This window comes from Dama dama, chromosome 25 (genome assembly GCF_033118175.1).
Source record: "Dama dama isolate Ldn47 chromosome 25, ASM3311817v1, whole genome shotgun sequence".
NCBI lineage: Eukaryota > Metazoa > Chordata > Mammalia > Artiodactyla > Cervidae > Dama > Dama dama.
This window is the reverse complement of record NC_083705.1, coordinates 22,373,198-22,398,691: the sequence shown is the minus strand read 5'-3', so window position 1 is coordinate 22,398,691 and position 25,494 is coordinate 22,373,198. Positions and strand designations below refer to the sequence as shown.

The 25,494-nt window shown below is 36.8% G+C and overlaps 1 protein-coding gene across 7 annotated transcripts in view; it reads right to left on the bottom strand.

Moving 5' to 3' along the window:
• ADAMTS6 (ADAM metallopeptidase with thrombospondin type 1 motif 6) overlaps positions 1–25,494 on the bottom strand; it is a 278,395-nt gene that overhangs the window by 110,091 nt on the left and 142,810 nt on the right. For 6 of the 7 annotated variants that reach the window (XR_009690552.1, XR_009690551.1, XM_061129691.1 and 3 more), the window contains exon 12: positions 4,645–4,752. Coding sequence is in view for 5 of the 7 variants with exons in the window: in XM_061129691.1 (XP_060985674.1) it covers positions 4,645–4,752 (108 nt within the window). In the remaining 2 variants the exon portion in view is untranslated. The remainder of the gene's footprint in view (positions 1–4,644; positions 4,753–25,494) is intronic. The other variant, XM_061129693.1, reaches the window with a different exon arrangement.

Below are 25,494 nucleotides of genomic sequence, written 5' to 3'. Positions count from 1 at the left end.
CAGCCCAAATCCTAAATCAGAACTTGTCATCCCATACAATTCAAATTTCTAGAGCAATTGGAAGAGTTATTCTTTCTTCACTTCCTGTGTTTATAGTTTGGGACCCAGTCAAAACATATTAAATTCTACTCTAAGAGAATGAAGATCTAAGACTGCAAATGTCCAATTATATCACTGGTGCTTTAAAAGGACATTTAATAATTCTATTCTAATCTAGTCTTGTGTTTATCATGCAAAAATATTAGGAATCAATGTCATGTATATGTAAGCCTAAATTCTGGACTGTGTCTCTAATTGGGTCTTGTAGAATCATTAATATTTTGGCAATAAACCAAGTATATGAAATGTTCTTTGTGGTCACCATCAGAGCTTACAAGAGCTGGGTTTTGATTATCCTTAATATCCTGTTTAGTAACAATGCCAACACTACTATCAGAATTTTTATAGTGTAGATCTTTGTTTACTATTTCAACAAATATGGCATCCCTCCGAGTTCTGTCCAAAGGGCTATTGCTGATGGCATGTCTAACGAAAACTCTTTTACTACAAGTTATACTGACTGATTTGTAGGAGTGTGACCCATGGACATACAGTACCAGTGCACTGTCTGGGCTCATCAAATTTCCTCCTTTGGTTAATGCTACTGTCCCAGAGCACATCCATTCAGACCATATGGTTCTTATTCAGCCCTTGAATGGCTTATTCAGGCAAACATCCAATGGCTGTAATAGCGATGTCAGACCCCCCAGGACTCACGCAAAGATCAGTTTTTAATTTTTTGGCCATATTTCTTACTCCATCTGCTAAATGTGCATGGAACAGTTCCCATACTTACATGGAACATTTGTGGAACTGCGCCCCCGGGCAAAGATCCCGTATCTTTTGCAGCCAGAGTTTGACGAGATCATTGTGGATCCAGTCCTCTGGATATGTCTATGCTATCACTTGAGCCATATTTCTCCCCTCCCCCAACCTTTTAAAAAAAAGATTTATTTAAAAAACTATGAGCAGCTTTGGTTTTATCTTGCTGGCTAGACAGGATATAGGTTCTTTCTTGTTCCTTCTGCTGAGAGTAGTTTTGAAATTCAGAATTAAGATCAGAGGTTGTGATATACTATTCATGCTTCTGAGACACACAAACTCATGCTTACAGTCTGTGATGCTCATTACTACCAGTTAAGACAGTCTGGCAAATAATTTTCTGCCCACCACCATCTAAGGTTGGCACATAATAATGACAAGTAATGATGATGTTCTAATAACATATATTAGCACCATTCCTCTGAGGAAGCCAACAAAAAGCTCACCAAGATAGTATCTCATTCCATTCTCACTCTATCTCTATGAAATATGTAAAAATAGATTTTCTCTCACTTTAAAGTAAGATTCATTATTTTGCCAATTCATTATTTTGCCAACTACCATATATATTTAGCTCAATGTTCTGTCCAGGGGCCTTTTTATTGTGATTCCAGAGATAACAAACTGTTACAAGTAAATAAATGAAAAATCCACTTAGTAATAAAGGGTAAAACATATTGCTAAACCATTTCAGGCTCAGTGACTCAGCATTCCTCTGACAGTGAAAATTTGCCTTTTATTCCATATAATTTCCCATTTGAAAGTAAAGTATAATCAGAGGCGGTAGAGAGGGACAGTTTTCAACTTTGGAATCAGAAAGACCTGGGCTAGAATCTCAGCTTTACTATTCAATTGCTATGTAATCTTAGGCTTTCAAGTTTTACTTTCTTCATCTGTAAAATGGAATTAAAACAGTACCCACTGTAGAAGATTTTTGTCAACAGTAAACAGAACAAATATGTGCTTGGCACAGTGTAAGTATAAAACTATTCATTATCATTTATAACCATTATTACTGATAATGTCAACTATGTATAGATGGCACGAATACAGACTGGTTACACAAAGTTGACCAGACCAACTGAAAACTTTGCTTTAATTTTGTTACTAAGTGTTTGCATGGCTATTTTTGTTTGGATTAAATTTTGGGCTCTTATTTAATATCCAAATTTGTGTGCATGCCCAGTTGCTTCAATCCTGTCCAACTCTGCAACCCTATGGACTGCGGTCTGCCAGGCTCTCTGTGCTTAGGAGCCATTCTCCAGGCAAGAAAGCTAGAGTGGGTTGCTATGCCCTCCTCCAAGGGATCTTTCCAACCCAGGGATTGAACCTTTGTCTCTCATGTCTCCTGCACTGGCAGGTGGGTTCTGTACCTCTAGTGACACCTGGGAAGCCCTAATACCCAAATAGGTATAGCTTTAAGAGGAAAATCTGCATTTGTTAATAGTACCATGCTTCTCTAAGGAAAAAAGCAGCTTGAGATCAACAACAATAAAAATTCATAAACAGATAACAAGGCAAACGCAGTAAGTGAAAAATAAAATAAATTCAGCTCACATGAATAGTTCTTTGTACTTTTCTCCCTTAAAAATGTAAGTTGGGAAAAAAATGTAAGATGATCTAGCTTTCAAAATTTTTTCATAAATTCAAAATTAATGATAGGGATATTTTGAGAGTCTTCTCCTAGCACTCTGTCCTTTCTATTTCTAAGAGTTTTTATGTTTATTTGTTTTTTTCATTCATTCATTTAAAAATTTCCTAAGGCTATTCTATCTATAGACCTTCCATGACTTTGGAAGAACAGCTAAGATTTGTTTTACATATTAATTTGAGATGATGAAATCCAAAGTATTGACTTTATGAAACTGTTGTGAATATTAATGACCTCTTGGGTAGGCAAACTTTGCTACACTTACAAGTTCTTAAATAGACTTTAACGGAGTGCAAGTTGTTGTGCCAAAGTCCACTGGAAGCTGAGACGATTATAAGGAGAGGATAAGGAGGCAGGCAAGGGGTTCTTTTAACCTAAGCATTTCAAATGTTTTCAAATGTATATAAATGTAGAATGCATTTAAACAAAGTATTTAACGATTAAAAAGTTGACAACCATTAGCCTAGATTAAGAAATTGAATCTTTAGAAATCAAATACATTTTTGCCCCATTTGATTTACTTTCTCTTGTCTGTGTTTATTCTTACTTATGCTTAGAAATAATTATATTTCCCTTCTATTTGCTAATCTAAGTTTAAATTCAATATTGTTAGCTTTGATATTATTTAGAACATTTTCTAAGTAGCCTTCAAAACTGTAATGCATATGTAAATGACATCTCTATCAATTATATGCACATAAGCTTTAAAATATGATATTTCAGAGCCCTGCTGTTAAGCACAAATTATGAGATATTAACTGTGTTTGCCATAAAGATGACTGAGTTGGGTTCTCAGATAGCCACTACTTGTGGTTTACCTAATTAGAGTGATCATATAATTTACAGATGCTTTCAGGAGAGCTCTTAAGTGTTTAAAAGAATGAGTTCTTCATGCTTTGGGTTAAAAATTAAAGTAAAATAAAAAGAGATATCAGGTCTAGTAACAGTATTATTACAGGCAAATAGAAACAGTGAGCTGCTGGTGTAAATCACAAGAATAATCATCAATGAATGGCAAGTAAAGAAACAGATTCTCACTGTGACTTTCCCTTTACACTTGTGTATTTCTTCTAAGTATAGATCGATGTAAATTGCTACTTGTCATTGACAAGAATTGTTGGTTCCAGAATAAACCTAGACTATTGTTTCAAGAACGTGGTTCCTAATATTTCTATTACATCTATGAAAAAACAGAAGGAATTTTTGATAGTGTGTGAAGGTCTCTGTATTTTTATTGGCTACTTACAAAAGATTCAAAAAAAGATTCTTAATCTTTTAAAAATGACTCTATCAATTTATACATTCAGCATAATTTACCAACATTTTCAAACTCAGCATGGAAAAACCATCAACATGGCACTAGGTCATGGGTCCTGAATGAAGCCATCAGCAAGGATTAATAAACTTTGACAGCTGCCCAGCTTTCATTCTTTTTATTTAAACATTAGATTTCAAGCCAAAATTTACTATAATCTTTGTTGAAACTAGACCAACTAACATGGAAGAAGTCAGAACTGAGAATAGATGATAGTGTAGTTACTATTGTAAACTCAGTCCATAGCAATAAATTTTAGAATCACATATATAGCAATTCCTAAAGAATTTCAAGAATAGCCTAAAATATTCTTATCTGTTTAAACAATTCCTAATAATTACAGTTTTTGAAAACTAGGCTGATGATACTAAAAATTATTTAGCAATCATTTCTATGCTCAATAAATTATTCTTCTACTATTAGAGCTTTCTCTCATATTACAATTTAAAAATGACTCATTAGACTACAGTTATAAAATCTATTTTAGGATCACATAATTTTCTCGGAAATTGTTGCAAAAAAACAGCCATATGGCTAAACAGACTCTATTAAATAAGAGTGCTGTTGGTCTTTTTTTGTGAGAATATAGCTCAAATGTATACATATAGAAAGATGAAACTGACTCACAAAATACTCAGTATACTTTCCTAAACAATGCATATTTGCAGGTATCAAGATAATTCATTAGGCTAGAAAATTACTATCTTCTCAAGCACATTTTAATTAGTATGCATGATTTTCTAGTGGCTGAATATCAAAACAAGAAATCTGTCAATTTAGTCTACATGTTAAAAGCTAATGAATCTTTTGAGCTTACCCCCTTTTCAATATTCCCAGTTTGACAGAGTGTTCCCTCGGCTGCGGGAATACTGTTGGTGACACAGCGGTTGCTTTTGCTGAGACACCAGAGCTCTCTACACACTTCCTAGGAAAGAAGGCAAAAGCAAGTTGATCAGAAGTAGAGACTAAAATCATATCCACTTGTCCATAAAAAATATCCACAGTATATAAGCCATATTAAGCATTACTTTTCTCTTGCTAGTACTGAAGCATCAGAGATGAGGATTTTAGAGGAGGTCCTTTTGGAAGGTAGGTTACCCGTTTCACAGAATACTTTTTAATATATGTCTTCATAATTCTTTTTTCAATAGATAAAGTATATCTTCATTTTTAATACTGATCAGACTCTTTTTAAAATAATGTACACAAATTCTATTAATAGAGAGTAGTGAGAAGGAAAGAATATGTGGAAAGGACACATATGTTTATTACTCCCCAAAACATACGATAGCACAAACTTTCAAACTAATAGAGTTGCCAAGTAGGTAATTTCCTAGACCTAATGAAATATTCTACTAAAGAGTATTTTTTTAAAAAGAGAGATTATGGGAATGTACAGGGAGTGATTTCTAAAATTATTATATGCCAAAAGAACAATCTAGCAATGTTATTTGCAGTTCATCAATGTAGCCCACTTTCATGAAAGGGAAATTTGGTTTTGAACAAATGCTGCTATTTATGTGCCATTTCCATAACTGATATATTTCCGATGTTATTTGGAGCTGTTCTGTCTTCTTGATTATGACTTCTCACTACCCCACTCCAGCACAGGAGAATTGCAGCATTTAACTGTAATGCTGGCAAGTTAAAATATCTCATTTGGTTCACACATCCGAGGTGGCTCAGTGGGTAAAGAATCTGCCTGCAACGCAGGAGACACGGGTTCAATCCTTGGGCCAGGAAGATCTCCTGGAGAAGGACATGGCAACCCACTCCAGTGTGCTTGACTGCAGAATCGCATGGACAGAGGAGCCTGGAAGGCTACAGCCCATGGAGTTGCAAAGAGTCGGACACAACTGAAATGACTGAGCACGCATGCCCATATTAATCTATCAGATTTTAAAATAAGCTGTCTAACATATACCAAAATAAAGCGTTTGAACAGAATGGCCAAAAAGATTACTTTGGAGAAAATACTGAAAATTTTTAGGTGTTTCTAATATATGCTCACCAACTAGCAGGAGGCAGAGATCAAAACCATCCCCAAGAAAAAAAAGGCAAAATGGTTGTCTAAGGAGGCCTTAAAAATAACTGAGAAAAGAAGAGAAGCAAAAGGCAAAGGAGAAAGGGAAACGATACCCATCTGAATGCAGAGTTCCAGAGAACAGTAAGGAGAGATAAGAAAGTGCTTTTAAGTGAATAATGCAAAGAAATAAAGGAATATAATAGAATGGGAAAGACTAGAGATCTCTTCAAGAAAATTAGAGAAACCAAGGGAACAGTCCATGCAAAGATGAGAATAATAAAGGACAGAGACAGTATGGACCTAACAGAAGCAGAAGATATTAAGAAGAGGGGGCAAGAATACACACAAGAACTATACAAAAAAGATATTAATGACCCAGAAAATCACAATGGTATGATCACTCACCTAGAGCCAGATATCCTGGAGTGTGAAGTCAAGAGGGCCTTAGGAAGCATCATTACAAACAAAGCTAGTGAAGGTGATGAAATTCCAGCTGAGCTATTTCAAATCTAAAAGATGATGCTGTTGAAGTGCTGCACTCAATATGCCAGCAAATTTGGAAAACTCAGCAGTGGCCACAGGACTGGAAAAGGTCAGTTTTCATTCCAATCCCAAAGAAGGGCAACACCAAAGAATGTTCAAACTGTTGCATAATTGCACTCATTAAACACACTAACAAAGTAATGCTCATAATCCCCCACACTAGGTTTCAAAGTACGTGAACCGAGAACTTCGAGACATTCAAGCTGGGTTTACAAAAGGCAGAGGAATCAGAGATCAAATTGCCAACATCCCCTGGATCACAGAAAAAGCTAGAGAATTCCAGAAAAACATCTACTTCTGTTTCATTGATTATGCTAAAGCCTTTGACTACGTAGATCACAAAAAACTGTGGAAAAATTCTTAAAGAGATGGAATACCAGACCACCTGATCTGCCTACTGAGAAACCTGTATGCAGGTCAAGAAGCAACAGAACTGGACATGAACAACGGACTGGTTCCAAATCGGGAAAGGAGTACGTCAAGGCTATTCACTGTCACCCTTACTTAACTTACACACAGGGTAATCATGTGAAATGCTGGGTTGGATGAAGCACAAGCTGGAATCAAGATTGCCAGTAGAAACATCAATAACCTCAGATATGCACATGACACAACCTTATGGCAGAAAGCAAAGAGGAACTAAAGAGCTTCTTGATGAAGATGAAAGAGGACAGTGAAAAAGCTGGCTTAAAACTCAACATTCAAAACACAAAGATCATGGCATCTGGTCCCATCACTTGAAGGCAAAAAGATGGGGAAACAATGGAAACAGTGGTGGACTTTATTTTCTGGGGCTCCAAGATCACTGTGGACAGTGACTGCAGCCATGAAATTAAAAGACGTTTGCTCCTTGGAAGAAAAGCTAGGACAAACCTAGATAGTGTACTAAAAGGCAAAGACATTAGTTTGCCTACAAAGGTTCGTATAGTCAAAGCTATCGTTTCTCCAGCAGTCATGTACGGATGTGAGAGCTGGACAATATAGAAGGGAGAGTGCCGAAGAATTAATACCTTCGAACTGTGGTGTTGGAGAAGACTCTTAAGAGTGCCTTGAACAGCCAGGAGATCAAACCAGTCAATCCAAAGGAAATCAACCCTGAATATTGATTGGAATGGCTGATGCTGAAACTCCAATAGTTAGGCCACCTGATGAATAGAGCCAACTCATTGGAAAAGATCCTGATGCTGGGAAAGACTCAAGGAAGGAGGAGAATGGATGAGAGAAGATCAGATGGTTGGATGGCATTTCTGAATCAACGGACACAAGTTTTAGCAAACTCCGGGAGATGGTGAAGGACAGGGAAGCCTAGAGTGCTACAATCCACGGGGTTGCAAAGAGTTGGACACGACTGAGCAACTGAAAAACAACAACAAACTAGCATCATTAGTGACATTAAAAGTTTTCAATTTAAACTGGAACCAATATATAATATATAAATTTGCAGTAAGAACATATTAATCTGGAGTGTAAAGATGCATTTATATGCAACATTCAATTCTATTGCTATTACTCCCCAACTGCTCTTTTATTCTCAAAGCATAAATGTAAGAACTTATGCCACATATCACAAGAAAAAAAATTGTTTATGGTGATACATATTAATATTTATTGTCACGATAATTTTGCAATATATACAAATATTGAATCATTATGTTGTACACCTGAAACTAATATTATGTTGTCAACTGTATCTTAATTAAAACTTTTAAAAAATAATTTTTGCCACATAAACACAATTCAGAAATACAGCAGTAACATACTGAATTCACTAGTTAATCATTGCTACAAACAGAGATGCCCTACAGAACATAGCAAAAGGGAAGGATTTTTTGGGGCCCCTCTTTAAGGTGTTTCACTCCACCAGGCAGAGAAAGAAGCAAAATTTATATTAGACTTTTAAAATACTCTAAAAAATTCATCTATTATACCTAACTTATCTACTTTAAATCCCATGTGGAGAATTATTGAGCCAGAAGAAAGTTAAAACCCCAGAAAAGAAAAACATGTGCTGTGGATCATAATATAAAGATAAAACTTTCCTGTCCTACAATCCAACATATTACAAATTCTTCTTTCTTTCAAAGTTTCAGTTTCTGTTTAAATAGGAAGCTATTTGTACTAATTTTTTCTTCCTTTTCCACAGGAGATGGTTTTTTACTATATGCTCCTAAATATATTCTCTTAGTTTATTTAAAAGCAGTAGGATTACTATTTTATGCTCTTAAAATATATCATACATCAAAAATACTCATTTCAGATATCAAATATATTATCAAAATATATTTTCAAAATATTGAGTATCAAAAAATACTCAATACAAATATAAAAATAAACTCTCATTTCAAAGAGAAATATATTCACAAAAACAGAAAGCATTGTTAGGATAATGATTGAGAAATTACTAACAATGTTATAATCCTTGACTATATTGATATTGATATTTTATCATTTTTATTAGGTATAAGAGATTCTCTGGTGACTCTCTTTACTCTCGTAAAGAATCTTTCTGCAGTAAAGAATCTACAGTAAAGAATCTGCCTGGGTTCAATCCCTGGGTTGGGAAGATCCCCTGGAGAAGGGAATGGCTACCCACTGCAGTATTCCTGCCTGAAGAATCCCATGGATAGAGGAGTCTGGCGGGTCATAGTCCATGGGATCACAAAGAGTCTGATACAACTGACTAACATCTTCATTAGGTCAAAATCTTACTTTAGACAGAAGAAAAGAAGCCTAAAATTTCTTTAGACTGGAGCCCAAAAAAATAAAGTCTGACACTGTGTCCACTGTTTCCCCACCTATTTCCCATGAAGTGATGGGACGAGATGCCATGATCTTAGCTTTCTGAATGCTGAGCTTTAAGCCAACTTCTTCACTCTCCTCCTTCACTTTCATCAAGAGGCTTTTTAGTTCTTCACTTTCTGCCATAAGGGTGGTGTCATCTGCATATCTGAGGTTATTCATATTTCTCCCAGAAATCTTGATTCCAGCTTGTGCTTCTTCCAGCCCAGTGTTTCTCATGATGTACTCTGCATATAAGTTAAATAAGCAGGGTGACAATATACAGCCTTGACATACTCCTTTCCCTATTTGGAACCAGTCTGTTGTTCCATGTCCAGTTCTAACTGTTGCTTCCTGACCTGCATACAGGTTTCTCAAGAGGCAGATCAGGTGGTCTGGTATTCCCATCTCTTTCAGAATTTTCCACAGTTCATTGTGATCCACACAGTCGAAGGCTTTGGCATAGTCAATGAAGCAGAAATAGATGTTTTTCTGGAACTCTCTTGCTTTTTCAATGATCCAGCAGATATTGGCAATTTGATCTCTGCTTCCTCTGCCTTTTCTAAATCCAGATTGAACATCTGAAGTTCACGGTTCACGTATTGCGGAATGCACATGGTGGTTGCACAGCCATGAAATTAAAAGACGCTTACTCCTTGGAAGGAAAGTTATGACCAACCTGGATAGCATATTTAAAAGCAGAGAGATTACTTTGCCAACAAAGGTCCATCTAGTCAAGGCTATGGTTTTCCAGTAGTCATGTGTAGATGTGAGAGTTGCATGGTGAAGAAAGCTGAGTGCCGAAGAATTAATGCTTTTGAACTGTGGTGTTGGAGAAGACTCTTGAGAGTCCCTTGGACTGCAAGAAGATTCAACCAGTCCATCCTAAAGGAGATCAGTCCTGGGTGTTCATTGGAAGGACTGATGCTGAGGCTGAAACTCCAATACTTTGGCCACCTCATGAGAAGAGTTGACTCATAGGAAAAGACCCTAATGCTGGGAAGGATTGTGGGCGGAAGGAGAAGGGGACGACAGAGGATGAGATGGCTGGATAGTATCACCGACTCAATGGACATGGGTTTGGGTAGACTCCAGGAGTTGGTGATGGACACGGAGGCCTGGTGTGCTGCGATTCATGGGGTCACAAAGAGTCGGACATAACTGAGCGACTGAACCGAACTGATGCAAAGAAAATCCTATCATTGTAAAGGACAAGATTCATAGTATCTATTAGGAAAACACACTATTTAGTCAAGTTATAGAAACTCTATTGATATTTTCCAAAAGTTTCTTAAAAATCTCTACCCTAAAATGGCAAGTGCTTAAGATATTCTTTCCAAAAATTTAATCACAAGATTCTACAATTGAGTCCTCTGATAAAGCACTCATATGCTTCAGGGAATAACACATTTTGAAAGTTTGATTCCCACTTTTAAAAAAAGATTTTATTATGTTAGTGGGCCCCTGGGAATTTGAATCTGCTAGGTATTAACTTTTCACATATTGCTGTTTAAAGTATGGGACAAGAAATCAACGTATGGGGAAATGCTCAAGATGTTAAACTAGTCTTGGAGGAGACTCTGCAGAGTTTTCAAATAGACCTCTCATCTAAAACACCAGCTTGAATAAGAAAGATTTTGAAATCCCAATTAAGAACACCAAGATAAAAAATACTGTCTTGGAAGACCAAAAAAAAAAAAAAACAAGGAAATTTTATTTCTTACTGAGAGAGCAAGAGGTACATTTTCTGAAAGAATTTGAGAACAATTTCACACTTTCAGAAATACCCTTTTTTCTCTAAACTGAATCCTACACCATGGTTGATATATTTGCATGTGAATATTAGTTCCAATTGCATATGTATATCAATTGCTGAATAAGCATCAAAATGTAGGTCCCAACCTCTAATTAAATTAAATGAATACTGAAACAATTTTACTCTTGGAGAAATTGTATAAGAATCATAGTAGGTAGGTTAATTTCCCTAAATAAAATATATAAGGTGATAGAGTATAGAACATGACTGGGTGACTGAACAGTGAAAAATACAGTACAGTTAGTGTGAGGCATTGATGACTTTTTTTTTTTGATTACCCACCAGCTTAGCTCTAGAAAAACATAGTTCTCTTTCACATATGCATTATTCTTCATGGGATAAGGTAAGATTTTTTAAAGATTAGCTAGCTTCACAACCTCTATGAACTAATAAATAATTGCCTATTTCTTATGGCAATCAATTCCCTTCAGTAAACCTACAATTCATTTGAGAAGGCTCTCTATGAGAAACTTGGGTCTTAATGTTTGCCGTTGAAATTAAGGAAGGAGAGAGAAGTCCTCAACAATCTCCATTAAGGGAAATTTGTTACATTACACAGAAAATTGGAAATAATATTTCTAACCTCATAGGATGAACATTTAACCAGTTAGGAGAATTGCATGGTAAAACAAGTAACAGCTTATTTCCCATTCATTCAAGAATATTTGTTGAGCATCCACTATTCACCAGGTAATATAGTTAGTGTTATGAAAAAATAATACTATAACTTAGAATTTATGAGAAACAGGAGAAGGTAGGATATAATTAGACATGTAACCCAATTGCCATGAATTGGTAATGCTCTGTGATAAAGTAATTAATACTCGGGAAAGAAATTAGAAGAATACTGTCAAATATGCTTAGATTTTTCACTAATTTTTAATTTTAATGAACTGTCCTTATTTATTAAATTTTATTATTTTTACTTTCTAAATTTCACAAAAGACTGTAAAATTTCTCAGTGCAGGGTATGTGTGCCTATGGCAATGTTTATAAAAATGTTCCTACTTGGCAAATGTGAGAGATAGCACCCCTATGCTGGTGTGTTAACTTCTGGAGAAAAATTTTCCTAGCATCAAAAAATCTAAGTTTGTGACCCTCCATCATTAACCAAATGTGTGCTTAGATATAGCTCTGTGTTTACCAATGCCTTTAATAACCAATTGTTTCTTATATCCTACCACTATATTCTGAATTCAACTTCTTTCTTCCAGCATACATTCTTCAGTAATTAAAATAGCATTTGGAAGTGGTCAAATAGGAGATGGCAAGAGTGAACGTTGACATTCTAGGAATCAGCAAACTAAGATGGACTTGAATGGTGAATTTAACTCAGATGACCATTATATCTACTACCGTGGGCAGAAATCCCTTAGAAGAAATGGAGTAGCCATCATAGACAACAAAAGAATTTGAAATGCAGTACTTGGATGCAATCTCAAAAACGACAGAATGATCTCTGTTCCTTTCCAAGTTTGCAAACCATCCAATATCATGGTAATCCAAGTCTATGCCCCGACCAGTAACGCTGAAGAAGCTGAAGTAGAACAGTTTTATGAAGACCTACAAGACCTTCTAGAACGAACATCCAAAGAAGATGTCATTTTCTCTATAGGGGACTAGAATGCAAAAGTAGGAAGTCAAGAAAAACCTGGAGTAACAGGCAAATTTGTTCTTGTAGTACAGAATGAAGCAGGGCAAAGGCTAATAGGGTTCTGCCAAGAGAACACACTGGTCATAGCAAACACCCTCTTCCAACAACACAAGAGAAGACGCTACATGTGGACACCACCAGATGGTCAACACCGAAATCAGATTGATTATATTATTTGAGCCCAAAATGGAGGAGGTCTATACAGTCAGCAAAAACAAGACCGGGAGCTGACTGTGGCTCAGATCATGAACTCCTTATTGCCAAATTCAGACTGAAATTGAAGAAAGGGGGGAAAACCACTAGACCAATTCAGGTATGACCTAAATCAAATCCCTTATGACTATACAGTGGAAGTGAGAAATAGATTTAAGGGACTAGATCAAATAGACAAGAGTGCCTGATTAATGATGGATGGAGGTTCAGGACATTGTACAGGAGACAGGAATCAAGACCTTCCCAAGGAAAAGAAATGCAAAAAAAGCAAAATGGCTGTCTGAGGAGGCCTTACAAATAGCTGTGAAAAGGAGAGAAGCAAAAAGCAAAAGAGAAAAGGAAAGATATTCCCATTTGAATGCAGAGTTCCAAAGAATAGGAAGGAGAGATAAGAAAACCTTCCTCAGTGATCAGTGCAAAGAAATAGAGGAAAACAATAGAATGGGAAAGACTAGAGATCTCTTCAAGAAAATTAGAGATACCAAGGGAACATTTCATGCAAAGATGGGCTTAATAAAGGATAGAAATGGTAGGCACCTAACAGAGGCAGAAGATATTAAGTAGAGGTGGCAAGAATACACAGAACAACTGACAAAAAAGATCTTCACAACCCAGATAATCACAATGGTGTGATCACTCAAATAAAGCCAGACATCCTGGAATGTGAAGTCAAGTGGGCCTTAGAAAGCATCACTACGAACAAACTTGGTGGAGGGATGGAATTCCAGTTGAGCTATTTCAAGTCCTGAAAGATGATGCTGTGAAAGTGTTGCACTCAATATGCCAGCAAATTTGGAACACTCAGCAGTGGCCACAACTGGAAAAGGTCAGTTTTCATTCCAATGTCAAAGAAAGGCAATGCCAAAGAATGCTCAAACTATTGCACAATTGCACTCCTCTCACATGCTGGTAAATTAATGCTCAAAATTCTCTAAGCCAGGCTTCAGCAATACGTGCACTGTGAACTTCCAGATGTCCAAGCTGGTTTTAGAAAAGGCAGAGGAACCAGAGATCAAATTGCCAACATCCGCGGGATCATCAAAATAGCAAGAGTTCCAGAAAAACATCTATTTCTTCTTTGTTCACTATGCCAAAGCCTTTGACTGTATGGATCACAGTAAACTGTGGAAAATTCTGAAAGAGATGGGAATACCAAACCACCTGACCTGCCTCTTAAGAAACCTGTATGCAGGTCAGGAAGCAACAGTTAGAACTGGACATGGAACAACAGACTGGTTCCAAATAAGAAAAGGAGTACGTCAAGGCTGTATATTGTCACCCTGCTTATTTAACTTATCATGAGAAATGCTGGGCTAGAAGAAGCACAAGCTGGAATCAAGATTTCTGGGAGAAATATGAATAACCTCAGATATGCAGATGACACCACCCTTATGGCAGAAAGTGAAGAAGAACTAAAGAACCTCTCGATGAAAGTGAAAGAGGAGAGTGAAAAAGTTGGCTTAAAGCTCAAGATTCAGAAAACTAAGATCATGGCATCCGGCCCCGTCACTTCATGGCAAATAGATGGGGAAACAGTGGACAGTGTCAGACTTTATTTTTTGGGGTTCCAAAATCACTGCAGATGGTGATTGCAGCCATGAAATTAAAAGACGCTTACTCCTTGGAAGGAAAGTTATGACCAACCTAGACAGCATGTTAAAAAGCAGAGACATCACTTTGTCAACAAAGGTCCATCTAGTCAAGGCTATGGTTTTGCCAGCAGTCATGTATGAATGTGAGAGTTGGGCTATAAAGAAAGCTGAGCGCCGAAGAATTGATGCTTTTGAACTGAAGTGTTGGAGAAGACTCTTGAGAGTCCCTTGGACTACAAGGAGATCCAACCAGTCCATCCTAAAGGAGATCAGTCCTGGGTGTTCATTGGAAGGACTGATGTTGAAGCTTAAACTGCAATACTTTGGCCACCTGATGCAAAGAGTTGACTCATTTGAAAAGACCCTGATGCTGGGAAAAATTCAGGGCAGGAGAAGGCGATGACGGAAGATGAGATGGTTGGATGGCATCACTGACTCAATGGACATGGGTTTGGGTGGACTCCGGGAGTTGGTGATGGACAGGGAGGCCTGGTGTGCTGCAGTTCATGGGATCACAAAGAGTCAGACATGACTTGCATGACTGAACTGAACTGAAAATAGCAAGGGACTCATTCTTATTTGTCTGAAAATATCTTTGTTTTACTTTCATTTCAAAAGTAATATTTTAGTCAAATATAGAGTCCTAGGCGCTGTGTATCTTACATCTGCCTTTGAAGATATTAAGTTCATTGACACCTGGACTTTACAGAGGCTGATGAAAAATCACTTGCCAGTCTAATTGCTGTTTCTCTCTGACAAAGTCTTTCTAGTTGCTTTCAAGAGTTCTCTTTGTCTCTGCTTTAGAGCAGTCTCACCACTGTAACTATGTGTTCTTTTTATTTCTCTATGCTTTGAGGATTTGTATCTTTGTTTTGGAAAAATTATTAGTTTAGTCATTAAATCTTTTAATATACCTCTTCTCCATTCTTTCTTCTAGAACTTTCTATTCAACTTACATTGGACCTACTCATTCTAACTCACGTCTCTTAATATCTTTCCATATTTTCCACATCAATTGATCTTTTGTAGGCTTAAACTCTGTGGCTTGTGATACTTCCTTTTTAGAGATGTAGGTCTTTACCTCCAAGAGATATCAGTGTCATAAATATTAGTAAGTGGCTTCCAGATATAGCTTCTATCAATGTTTTAAAAATAAAACAAATGAATGCATCTTTACAGATTCTTCACTTGCCCTAATGACTTCATCATCTTAGTTTTGGATATCAAGCTACTAAGCTATCTGTGTCCAGTAAAGAGGCCATTCTATAGGACTTTCAAATGTTTCTAAGAATCTAATGTTATGCTACAGATTTTTCTCTTTGTAAGAAAATTTGCCTGATAGCTTCATACCATTAATGCACTTAGAAACAATCTAAGTGAAGAAACAAGATTTATGCCTTATACTGGCATCATTCCACAATATATCAAATTTTCCTGTGCCTCTCCTCATCAGAGAAGTACATGCTGAAGCTAAAACCATGATATTTAATTATATTTTGCTAGTTTTGTGTGCATGCATGTTAAGCTGCTTCAGTCGTGTCTGATTTTTTACAGCCCTATGAATTGTCCATGGGATTCTCCAGGCAAGTGGGTTCTTGTGTCCTCCTCTAGGGGATCTTCCTGACCCAGGGATCAAATTGCATCTCAAATTGCATCTACTGCATTGGCAGGTGGGTTGTTTAACCCTAGCACAAACTGAGAAGCCCTTTGTTAGTTTTACTTATCTACTATTTTATGTTTTTGTACCTGAATAAGTGATTGTTACTTCAATCATGTTTTTGAAACATGACTTTAAAAAAAACATTACATATAGGATTGGAGATAAAATATGTATGCTGACTTAGAAGTCAGTTCAACTAATGGATAAAAGGTAGAAGGTACACAGGAAATTTGTTAAAAGAGTAGATCCTAAAGAACTTTCCTGGTGGTTAAGAATTCAATTTCCAATACAGTGGGTACAGATTTGATCCATGGTTGAGGAGCTAAGATCCCACATACCTCACAGGCCCCAAAAGCAGAAAATAAACAACAGAAGGAATACTGTTACAAATTCCATAAAGACTTTAAAAATGGTCCACATTAAAAAAAAAACAAACTTAAAAAAAGAGTAGATTCTAAAAGTTCTTATCACAAGGGAACAATTTTTTTCTTTTCTTTTTATTTTATCTATATGAGATGATTGTTGTTTTAGCCGCTAAGTCGTGTCTGATTCTTTTGTGACCACGTGTACTGGAGCCTGCCAGCCTCCTCTGTCCATGGGATTTCCCAGGCAAGAATACTAGAATGGGTTGTCATTTCATTCTCCAGGGGATTTTCCAAACCACGGGTCAAACCCATTTCTCCTGCATTGGCTGGAGGATTCTTTACCAGTGAGCCACCTGGAAAGCCCATATGAGATGATGCATGCATGCATACGCAAGTCACTTCAGTCATGTCCGAATCTTTACAACCCTGTGGACTGTAGCCCACTGGGCTCCTCTGTCCATGGGATTCTCCAGGCAAGAATACTGGAGTGGCTTGCCATGCCCTCTTCCAGGGTATCTTCTCCATGCAGGAATCGAACCTACATCTCCTCAATCTCCTGCACTGCAGATTCTTTAATGCTGAGCCACCGGGGACGCCCATATGAAATGATAAGATGCTAGCTAAGCATATTATAGTAATTATTTCACAACGTATGTAAATCAAATCATCATGCTGTACACTGTAAACTTATACAGTGATCTATGCCAATTATTTTTCAATAAAACTGGGAAAAAAGGTTTAAAAAAAAGCTGGGGACTATGCAGATCGGTTTAATGTACAGAAAAATCTTCCAAAAGTCAGACCTGAGCAATCATAATTTCCTCATCATTGGAGATAATGTAGCATACACTAAATAACTTCTCAGCAATGTTGTAGGCATGAAAAAAGAAAGAAACTAATAATTTTTCAGGGTATACTGGCAACTACTATGCTAGGCATCTTCATACCTGTATCTCATTTCATCATGACAATCTTTTAGAAAGTGTGAGAAACATAAGCTCAGAAAGACTTAGCAATTGCTTCAATCCTACCTAAACCTAGATTTCAATCAGTTGTCTAATATCAATGCCTAAAATATCTCCACACAATTAAGCTACTTTTCAGTTTCTTCTAAGTGTATCAAAACTGAATAAAGTCATTGGTCAGTTAAGGCTGATTAGTAAAGGTTTACTTACAACAACAACATCATACAAAACCCCACTCAATATTCATGTCCTTTATGAACATAATCATAACCCTACACTTTACCTGTATTTTAAAGGAAGATACTTCAACCTAATATTAATTAGCCTCCAATTAAAATAAATAAATGTGTACTAAAATATTATTATGTACTAAGTCATAATATATTCATTCAATATATGATTTTGAGGGCTTCCCTGGAGGCTCAGATGGTAAAGAATCTGCCTGCAATGTGTGAGATCTGGATTCGATTCCTGAGTTGGGAAGACCCCTCTGGAGAAGGGAAGGGCAACCCACTCCAGTATTCTTGCCTGGAGAATCCCATGGACAGGAGCTTGGTAGGCTACAGTCCATAGATAGGGCCGCACAGAGTTGGACACAACTGAGTGACTAACACTTTAACTTTCAAAGTATGAGCTTAGGCATCAACTTATACATTATTATTATTGGAACTTCTGAATGTAACATTGTCATGTACATTAGAATGTACATCTCCAATATAATTAAAGATCCTATGAACATACTCTTCAAAACTTATCTAAAATTTTAATATCAACTCCAAGATTTCTACTCCATTTGATTTTTCAAATGATGGAAGTTTGCAAACATTAATAACAATAAAAATATTAGCAAGTATAAATCATAATCAAAAATACATAGAGAGAGAAGAGTTTTAAAGTAATCATCTAATTATGAAAAATAATTTAGCTGATATCAAGAAAGTAACTTTGTAAAGGACTGAACTTGGGCTCCTTTGATCAAAATAGAATAATTGGTTATTTTATAGTCAAAGATATTAGAATTATCTCTCTTAGTGTTTCCATCCTTTTCAAGTAACTATAGTTGTTAAATGATGCTAAAGAAAAAGGGGGAAGAAAGGCCCTTTGATTTACCTGAGAAAATTAAAATTAGCAGCTGACATGGTGGAAAGTGAAAGTGAAAAGTGAAAGTGAAGTCCCTCAGTAGTGCCCAACTCTTTGCGACCCCACGGATTGTAGCCCATGGAATTTTCCAGGCAAGAGTACTGGGGTGGGTTGCCATTTCCTTCTCCAATAGGGGAAAGGGATATTATAAAAACACAAAACCATTTCATAATTATTATATCATTAAGAAATTAAAACAGTATAAGAAGAGAAAATGCTGTTTTTACTGCTAGATGGTTTTTGTTTTCAATTTTTTAAACAACTCTAAAGATCAATTAAGAGACATACACAAATTTTCTGCCCTTGTGAAATCCTAACCCTATGACATCTTGGGTCCCTGGTTCTGGATATGAAACATTCTCTTTGTCCTCATTATCCTATTGGTAAATCTCTCAACAGCTGTTTGCAATAAAAGATCCTAATGGCCAAAGGGGAGAGCAGAGCACTAAAGAGGTCAAGAAGGAGCATCGGTGATTAGAAAGATTACTTATCATTTTATCACCCAAAGGAAAACTGAAAATCAACATATGGTGACCCTGTGGCCTGGCTCCAGGTGTTTACTAACTATTTGAAGAAAGAGAATAATGCACCCTTATTTCAGCTTTAAACAGATTAATCCTGTTATGTGTGTAATTTAAGTGCAAGAGATCCTAAAAAGGTAAAAAAAAAAAAAAAAGCCATATATATATATATATATATATATATATATATATATATATATATATATATATATATATAGTTACTTGCGTATTTTATACATATACATTAAACACACACACATACATATAAACAAAAGACTAGCCTAGAAATTCAGATTAAATAACTATCAATCTAAAGGGATTAAAAAATATTAAATGGTTAATAAAAACACTTCTAAGAAGCAAGTCAAAGTGTCAGTCGCTCAGTCGTGTCTGACGCTTTGAGACCCCGTGGACTGTAGCCTGCACAGTCCCCTGTCCATGGGATTCTCCAGGCAAGAACACTGGAGTGGGTTGCCATGTCCTTCTCCAGGGGATCTTCTCAACCCAGGGATCAAACCTGGGTCTCCTGCAACACAGGCAGATTCTTTAGAAACCCAGAGTAAGAAGAAGCAAACCCAGAGTAGAAACTACTGATCTCCAAGAATACAAATGATTATAAACCTATGATTTGGGCTTGAAATTTGAGGAAAAATAAAAATTAAATCAACTCCTTGTCAAGTATATGCCTGATAAATACATACGTTTGCCCTCCAAAAGAATATTGAGGTGTTAAAAAAATTCCATGTCTTTTATTCCCTAAGCCCATATCAAACCTTATTGTAGAATATTTATGTCACCTTAAAACCTCAAGGAAAGTGATTCTACAATTTCCCTCAGTACAAAATTCCAGTATTTAATAACTTGAAATTCTTCCTACTACCTAATTGACAACCTTCCAGCTGAAAAATTAAGGCAACTGTGCTTTTTTATGCTCTTGGTGGGGAAGGAGAACAATTTGTTACCAGCAATCAAACTATAATAAATGTTCCAAAGCCTGAAAGTGATTTTGAAGCCAACATTTAGCTTTCTGTTTTATAGGCTACTCAAACTCAATTTCTTTAAATTTCCCTTATATGTACTTGTAAGTATTTCACTATTATCCTCTCTGAAGTTATCTGAATCTCTTAAAAAAATTATGGAGGTAGTCAAAAGTACCCAAAAAAGACTAATAAAAAGTATTTTTAGTGAAATGATTCTCAATGAGAAAGTAAAAATTACTTGAACCTTAGCTAACTCATAGTGATGAAATAATAAACAAAAGAGAGTGAGCATGAAAATATTAAAAAGTGAGTCTAAGAGACAAAATAAGTCAGTCTTAAGTACACTCCATGGAGATAATACCTTGATTAAATAACTCAAATATCTTATCTCTAGCAGGTTACCCTTACTGCAAAGAGCTATACTTTAGGCAGACACAGCTTGATGGAAGGCTTCTTAAAGATATTAATTACTACAATACTGTAAAGTAATTACAGTATTAGCCTCCAATTAAAATTAATAATTAAAAATATAAAGACATTAATTAATATGTTGATAAAAATAATTTATACTGTCCTATATAAAATTATATTTACTTCCTAAGATAATTTGTCTTTGAAATTTTGTGATCCTCTGTTCATCAATAAGTTCTCAATAAGTTCTCCTGGTCTCATTCATTAAAAATCTTTTGTTTTCTACTGCTATTAAGATATAAACCTAGAATTCTTAACAAAGGCTGGAAGTTTGATTTGGATCCTCCTCTTTTCTTGCCTCATGTACATGACAGCTGCTTTAAGAGTGTCAGTCACACTGGCCTTCTCAGCTCTTCAAATACACAGCCTCAGGGTCTTCACAAGTGTCTTCTCTCCTCCATCTCTTTACCAGATAATTTTCACTAATTTCAGTTCAGTTCAGTTCAGCTGCTCAATCGTGTCCGACTCTTTGCAACCCCATGAATCACAGCATGCCAGGCCTCCCTATCCATCACCAACTCCTGGAGTTTACTCAAACTCATACCCATCGAGTCGGTGATGCCGTCCAACTATCTCATCCTCTGTCGTCCCCTTCTCCTCCTTCCCACAATCTCTCCCAGCATCAGGGTCTTTTCAAATGAGTCAACTCTTCGCATCAGGTGGCCAAAGTATTGCAGTTCAAGCTTCAACATCAGTCCTTCCAATGAACATCCAAAACTGATCTCCTTTAGGATAGACTGGTTGGATCTCCTTGAAGTCCAAGAGACTCTCAAGAGTCTTCTCCAACACCACAGTTCAAAAGCATCAATTCTTCGGCGCTCAGCTTTCTTCATGGTCCAACTCTCACATCCGTACGTGACCACTGGAAAGACCATAGCCTTGACTAGACAGACCTTTGTTGGCAAAGTAACATCTCAGCTTTTTAATATGCTGTCTAGGTTGGTCATAACTTTCCTTCCAAGGAGTAAGCATCTTTTAATTTCATGGCTGCAATCACCATCTGCAGTGATTTTGGAGCCCCCAAAAACAAAGTCTGACACTGTTTCCACAGTTTCTCCATCTATTTCTCATGAAGTGATGGGTCCAGATACCATGATCTTAGTTTTATGAATGATGAGCTTTAAGCCAACTTTTTCACTCTCCTCTTTCACTTTCACAAAGAGGCTTTTTAGATCCTCTTCACTTTCTGCCATAAGGGTGGTGTCGTCTGCATATCTGGGGTTATTGATATTTCTTCCAGCAATCTTGATTCCAGCTTGTGCTTCTTCCAGCCCAGCATTTCTCATGACATACTCTGCATATAAGTTAAATAAGCAGGGTGACAATATACAGCCTTGACGTACTCCTTTTCTTATTTGGAACCATCCTGTTGTTCTATGTCCAGTTCTAACTGTTGCTTCCTGACTTGAATATAGGTTTCTCAAGAGGCAGGTCAGGTGGTTTGGTATTCCCATCTCTTAGAATTTTCCACAGTTTACTGTGATCCATACAGTCAAAGGCTTTGGCATAGTGAACAAAGAAGAAATAGATGTTTTTCTGGAACTCTCTTGCTTTTTCGATGATCCCGCGGATGTTGGCAATTTGATCTCTGGTTCCTCTGCCTTTTCTAAAACCAGCTTGAACATCTGGAAGTTCACGGTTCACGTATTGCTGAAGCCTGGCTTGGAGAATTTTGAGCATTACTTTACTAGCGTGTGAGATGAGTGCAATTGTGCGGTAGTTTAAGCATTCTTTGGGACTGCCTTTCTTTGGCATTGGAATGAAAACTGACCTTTTCCAGTTGTGGCCACTGCTGAGTGTTCCAAATTTGCTGGCATATTGAGTGCAGCACTTTCACAGGATCATCTTTCAGGATTTGAAGTAGCTCAATTATATTCCATCACCTACACTAGCTTTGTTCGTAGTGATGCTTTCTAAGGCCCACTTGACTTCACATTCCAGGATGTCTGGCTCTACGTGAGTGATCACACCATCGTGATTATCTGGGTTGTGAAGATCTTTTTCGTCAGTTCTTTGGTGTATATTTGCCACCTCTTCTTAATATCTTCTGCTTCTGTTAGGTCCATACCATTTCTGTCCTTTACCGAACCCATCTTTGCATGAAATGTTCCCTTGGTATCTCTAATTTTCTTGAAGAGATCTCTAGTATTTCCCATTCGGTTGTTTTTCTCTATTTCTTTGCACTGATCACTGAGGAAGGCTTTCTTATCTCTCCTGGCTTTTCTTTGGAACTCTGCATTCAAATGGGAATATCTTTCCATTTCTCCTTTGCTTTTCACTTCTCTTCTTTTCACAGCTATTTGTAAGGCCTCCTCAGGCAGCCATTTTGCCTTTTTGCATTTCTTTTCCTTGGGGATGGTCTTGATCCCTGTCTCCTGTACAATGTCACGAACCTCCGTCCATAGTTTGTCAGGTTCTCTGTCTATCAGATCTAGTCCCTTAAATCTATTTCTCACTTCCACTGTATAGTCATAAGGGATTTGATTTAGGTCATACCTGAATGGTCTAGTGGTTTTCCCCACTTTCTTCAATTTCAGTCTGAATTTGGCAATAAGGAGTTCATGATCTGAGCCACAGTCAGCTCCCAGTCTTGTTTTTGCTGACCGTATAGAGCTTCTCCATCTTTGGCTGCAAAGAATATAATCAATCTGATTTCGGTCTTGACCATCCGGTGATGTCCATGTGTAGAGTCTTCTCTTTGTTGTTGGAAGAGGGTGTTTGCTATGACCAGTGCGTTCTCTTGGCAAAACTCTATTAGCCTTTGCCCTGATTCATTCCATACTCTCACACATTTATCCACCAAATATTTTCCGAGCTCCTATTATGAGGCAGACACTGTGCAATTCACTTTATAAACAGCCATGAGCAAATAGGCAGGCAGCAGCAAAATGAACAAAATATACAGTATGTTAGAAAGTATCAGTAACAAATAATAAGGAAGGAAAAAAAAGTCAGGAAAAATTACACGAAGTGTGTTTGTGTATGTATGTGTGTGTGTGCAGTTTCAGATAAGGTTGTTAGGGCAGGCCTTACTTAGAAGATCACATTTAACTAGCTAACAAGTAATCAAATAAGTAAAATGAGTATGGACTAGTAAGTGCCGTGAAGGAAATAAAAAGCATAATTTCCTTTATGCTTTAACTGGGAGCATAAATGTAAGTAACTGGGAGAAGACTTTTCATATAGATGCATCAGACTAAGGCCAGCCTGCAGAGAAACTGCATGTGAGCTGAGATTGAAGGATGAAATTTAGTCAAAATGTGACCCTTAGAGTATGTTAACATACTCCCCAAAGTACAGATGGCTCAGACTCTCCTAAAGCACTACTAGCATACTAGTTATATAGGATGGTATCATGGATGACATAGATATTCATAGAGGAAAGGGAAATACGTATTGAATGTCTACCAGGAAAAAGGTAAATGAAAAGTATGTTTGTCATACTCTTTAGTTTTTTGAAGTCTTCAAGAACAAGTTAGCTGATGTTCACTGTAAAAAGTGGCTGAGTAAAATCTCTTGGTGGTCAATGAACATTTATGTTGCTTCCATGTCTGAGCTATTTTGAATAATGTTGCAATAAATATGACAGTACATACCTTCTTGAAGATCCTGATTTCAGTACCTCTGGATATACACCCAGGAGTAGGATTCCTAGATCATATGGCAGTTTTATTTTTAATTTTTTGAGAAAGTTCCATATTGTTTTCCACAGTGGCTGCACAAATTTACATCTTCACCAACTGTGTGTAAGAATTCTCTTTTTTCCACATTTTTGTGAACACTAATTATCAGTTTTTAAATAATAACCATCCTAACAGGTGTAAGGTGTTATCTCATTGCTGTTTCGATTTGCATTTTCCTGATGATTAGTGAGGTTTATACCTTTTCATATAATTGTTCATTTGTATGTCTTCTTTTGAGTCTATTAAGTTCCTTTGTCCATTTTTAAATTGGATTATTTGCTTTTTTTGCTAAAACTGTAAGAGTTCCTTATATACTATGGACATTATCCCTTCATCAGATATATGGTTTGCAAATAATTTCTGCAAATTCCATAAACTGGCTTTTCATTTTGATTTGCTGTGCGGAGCTTTCTATTTTGATGTAATCCCACTCATCTATAGTTACTTTTGTTGCCTGTTTTTCATATCAAGAAACCACTGCCAAGACCAAGATCAAGAAGCTTTTCTCCTGTATTTTCTTCTAGGAGTTTTATAGTTTTCAGTCTTACACTTCAGTCTTTAATCCACGTTGAGTTAATTTTTGCAATATGGTGTAAGCTAAGGTCCAGTTTTATTCTTCTGAATGTGGTTGTCCAGTTTGTCCAGAGTCTTTTATTGAAGAGACTATCCTTTCTCTTGACTCAGCTCCACCCATCAACAGAAAATTGGATTAAAGATTTACTAAGCATGGCCCCACCCATGAGAACAAGACCCAGTTTCCCCCTCAGTCAGTCTCTCCCATTAGGAAGCTTCCATAAACCTCTTATCCTTCTCCATCAGAGGGCAGAGAGACTGAAAACCACAATCACAGAAAACTAACAAATCTAATCACATGGACCACAGCCTTGTCTAACTCGATGAAACTATGAGCCTTGTCATGTAGGGTCATGGTGGAGAGTTCTGACAAAATGTGGTCCACTGGAGAAAGGAATGGCAAACCACTTCAGCATTCTTGCTTTGAGAACCCCATGAACAGTATGAAAAGGCAAAAGATAGGACACTGAAATATGAACTCTCCAGGCCTGTAGGTGCCCAATATGGTACTGTAGATCAGTGGAGAAATAACTCCAGAAAGAATGAAGAGACAGAGCCAAGCAAAAACAACACCCAGTTGTAGATGTGACTGGTGATGGAAGCAAGGTCCAACGCTGTAAAGAGCAATACTGCTTAGGAACCTGGACTGTTAGTTCCATGAATCAAGGCAAATTGGAAGTAGTCAAA